The following is a 3966-nucleotide window of genomic DNA, read 5'->3' as shown; positions in this document are numbered from 1 at the left end:
CAGCCTGGTTGACCCCCAATCTTCCCAACGCCCCCCAACTCCTCCTGTCTCAACTTACCTTAGATCAAGTGGCCATTTTTAACTCAATCTAGCCTCCCCCTAACCTCCCTGAATTTCTGCACGCAGCCTATGTTATCATTTATTTTAGTTGCTATTCTAGAAACTCCGATTGGGTTATTTCTATATTCTGGTTACCCCAGCTATATAACAGCCCTTTGGTCGTAATAGTGTGAAGGCAGCTCTGATTTTTATCAGAAATAGATTGATGCCAGGACAACTTCAAGACTGACTTCATAGTAGTTTAATACTACATTTATGTACCAGCTCCCAAATTATGTCAAGCAGTCAGCTGTAGCCACAATCTTTCCCAGGAATTTATTTTATTTTTCTCTTTAGTGCATGTTTCTAGCCATGCCTCCACTTCTGTTTACTGCATGGGTAACTCCACCATTGTCACTTAACTGAGTGACATGGCATGCATTACCTTATGCTGCTCATTGACTAAACAATTTTTTGCAGATCTTAGTTCTTTCCACACCTTTTTACTACAAAAGAGGAGCATATGGTTAATTAATTGTGAGCCCATAAATCATTCTGTTCATGAATCTAGATTAATATTTTAAAGGAAAAACTTCCCATAGATTTCGGCTTAAAGAATGGAATCCTCCATTGATGCAATAATGATTTCAGTGGAGCTATACCACTTTTCACCAACTGAAGATCTGACTCTATATACGGTTTAGTATCAGCTTGGCAATCTGAATTTCGAGTGTTTGCCAAGCTGCATAATAAAAGTTGGTGTTACCAGATCCTACTGTCAAACTGTCACAAAAAAGTATGAAACACATCGTGTGAACAAATTAGGACTTTGCTCCATAATGTGTTGATATGCAGAACTGACACTAAATTAAATGCATCTTAAAAATGAAAGAATGTGGTATTTGAGATTACCTATAATTTTAGCTCCTTGATTTGCATTGAGAAAAAAATTTTAAAAGCCCTCATCCACTGAAATGTTAGTGTATGCAACTTGAGAACACATTCATCCTGGCGGATCTTAGAAGGAAACTGCTGGAATGAAATGGGGAAAAAAAGATAATTCTCCTTTTGTTCTTTTTTGAGAGTTCTTATTTTCCTGTATTCTGGGCTGTCTCTATAAAAGATTGATGTCTGGTGTCACTGCTAGGAAGTGCAAACTGTTCAGCTTCACTGCAATCTATGGCCTCATCCTCCTGCTCTGCAGGATACCACATACTTTGGCAGCTGATATTCAGATGGGAAGCACTTTAATGGTAAGAATGAATGCCAGTGAAACCTTTTCCCACAATGTTTAAAACTCTGCATACATTAAAGCAACATAAAACTAGGATTTGTTAAGAAGAACACAGTATCTGATATAAACTCAGGTGCGTTACTATTACTTTTCTGCTCCTCAAAATAATATGTTGAAAGAATGGCAAACTGGAATAAATAATAGTGCATGAACACAATAACACAATAAGAAATATCTCCCTGGGGTAATATCTTGGGTTCTTCATACGGTTTTTATCTGGTATATCAAATTCCAACATAATTTTTCATCTTTCTGTAAAAGATGCAATAAGACTGTGCCCTGATTAACCAGAAGTAACTACATGAAGGTCAACAGAGTTACAATAGTATGAGACGAGAATCAGAGCTGTTGAAGTTTCTCTTTGGGAGTATTCTGAGTGATGTATTAAGTCAAGTCTCTGTCTCACATGTAGGTAGGCAAACAGGCCATAAGTTCAAAGAAGCCAGAAAAAATTCTAAAAACCCCAGCCTATCGATTCCAGAACAGAATTTGAAAAAGCAGGTGTTCACTCATTTTTTAGCCAATGTTTCATCCGCCACTTCTATTATCCAACTTGGTTTTCAATATGTTGGATGATTCCCCCACTCTGGGATGACACAAATCATATTAACCCTTTATGTTTACTTCATATTAACCCTTTATGTTTACAAAAAAAGTTCAAGAGACATTTCAGGTAGACAGAAATATGGGATAGAACTGAAGGCCCAGCCCTGCATTGGGATTAACGGTTGCAGACCCCTGTGATGTTCAGGCCTATTATCTGCAAGACTCTCTGGGGCCTGCTCTAACAATAAAGTGGAAGGGGAGAAAAAACACACTTTTGAGGTAAATTATGAAGATTCAAAGATACCATTGGTTTCAGTGAGACTCTTTATGAGCACAGAATTTGGGTCTTAGTCAACATTCCATGTTCACTCCTGGGTCTTATGTCCTGATCACACGTTTAAAACATCTTACATTGTGAGTGGACTTAAAGTCACCTTCCATTAAAGTAAAATGCTCTTTTAAAGAATGAAACAAAAGCCTGCTTCATCTATTTTGCATATAAGTGGTACATTGTGTTCTAAGTAGTACATTGGGATCTAAGTGTGAACTTAATTCTACCAGTGCTAGCATTCCTCAATAGTTATTAACACAAACCTTGTCACTTCTGTAACTGTCTTAAGGTTAAGATGACAATATGGAATAGAGCAGAGTGAAATAGAATCACACAGACATATAGGGCATGTCTATATTGTAGCAGCAGCATTTTTCAGCCAGAGAACTCCCAAACATGCCCAAGATACCCTGCCTAACTAGGAAATACACAATGAGGATGCTCTCAGTAGGCACCTGTACACATGCCTGACAGCTCTTCTGACTTGTTCTAATTAGCTTTAGTTAAAGCACCTTTGTCACCATTTTGAAGCACAGGGTGCTGAAAACATGAGATGCTGTGGGCACTTTAATTAGAGCAGCTCCCAAGACCTGCTCTAATTAAAGGGTCCCTCCCCCGCATTGCATGTGTAAATATGGCCAAGAGACCACAACGGGCCTCAGAGGAATGGCCTCCTCACTATATTTCTGTTTGGAATGTGTTTAGATTGGGAGTGCATGGCTTGGGTACATTTGAGGGCAACCTGACTGAAACAGTGCTGTCACAATATCGACAAACCCTTCTCCAAAAAGGGTCTGCAGGCTCCTTGTAATGACTAAGCAGGTAGTCCATTTTATTTAACAAAAATTAAGGCAGTATTTTAATATAAATGCATTTTAAATAATGAAAACAACATATTTCTTACTATCACATCTCCATTAAATCAACATAAAAAAAACTATTTTAGCAAAATTATATATTCAATTTCAAGCCTATTGAAATTTTTATATTTGTAAAACACAGAAAAAGCCTGCCAAACTCTGAAGTGCAGCATCATATTTCTGAATTCTGAGTTCTCTCTGCAGAACTGATCCAAAGCCTACTGCCTTCAGAAGGCTTTGGAACAAGCTCAATATAGATAACCCAATCCAAAACAAAAGAAATTTAAGTTACCAAACTCAAAAGTTACAGTCATTTAATCAGATTTACTGCAAAGGTTCAAAGTCACCTAAATTATTTATGCATACATTCTGCAAGTGTCACATAAATAAAATAAAAGCAATTAAATAAAACAAAGGAGAAATAAAATCAAATGAGAAATATGCTAAAATAAAATGTGAGAAATAAAACAATTCTGCATTATCCAGTAGCCAGATGAACACTTTTATAGTACACAACATGAAAATAACAAGTATGTGCCAAAGATATCTCTAATAAAGATAGTTATTATCAGTTACCATTTTCTTCTCCTGCTCAAGACCACAGCTATAGATCTTCTGTGTCATTCATACAGCTGCTAACTTCTGCTTCTTTCATTCAACAAATTAACTCTATATCAGTAGCAATGTAACTAACTACTACATGAGATTATCAGACATGGCATTGAAAGTTATATAGAAAAATAGATCAGATAAATGAGGAACGGTGAGTACACAGTACAGGCAACCCCCGCTTAAATAGTGCTGTTTCACTATAATGCTTATTTTAACTTGATACCTGATTTCACTTAGCACTCAGGGAGTTTTATTATAACACTCTTGGTCGCCATGGAGTTGGG

At 36.9% G+C, this 3966-nt stretch overlaps 1 protein-coding gene across 1 annotated transcript in view; it reads right to left on the bottom strand.

The window, feature by feature from the left end:
* The window catches only part of AGMO (alkylglycerol monooxygenase), a gene marked incomplete at its 5' end in the record, with an annotated part of 205063 nt that extends 201405 nt beyond the window's left edge, over positions 1-3658 (bottom strand). Inside the window, one exon of the mRNA XM_006036287.3 lies at positions 3647-3658. Coding sequence (XP_006036349.2) covers positions 3647-3658 — 12 coding nt within the window. The remainder of the gene's footprint in view (positions 1-3646) is intronic.
* Between the last annotated feature and the right edge of the window lie 308 nt (positions 3659-3966).

The sequence above is a fragment of the Alligator sinensis genome, unplaced genomic scaffold (genome assembly GCF_000455745.1).
Source record: "Alligator sinensis unplaced genomic scaffold, ASM45574v1 scaffold435_1, whole genome shotgun sequence".
Taxonomy (NCBI): domain Eukaryota; kingdom Metazoa; phylum Chordata; order Crocodylia; family Alligatoridae; genus Alligator; species Alligator sinensis.
This window is presented reverse-complemented; position numbering and strand designations above follow the sequence as displayed.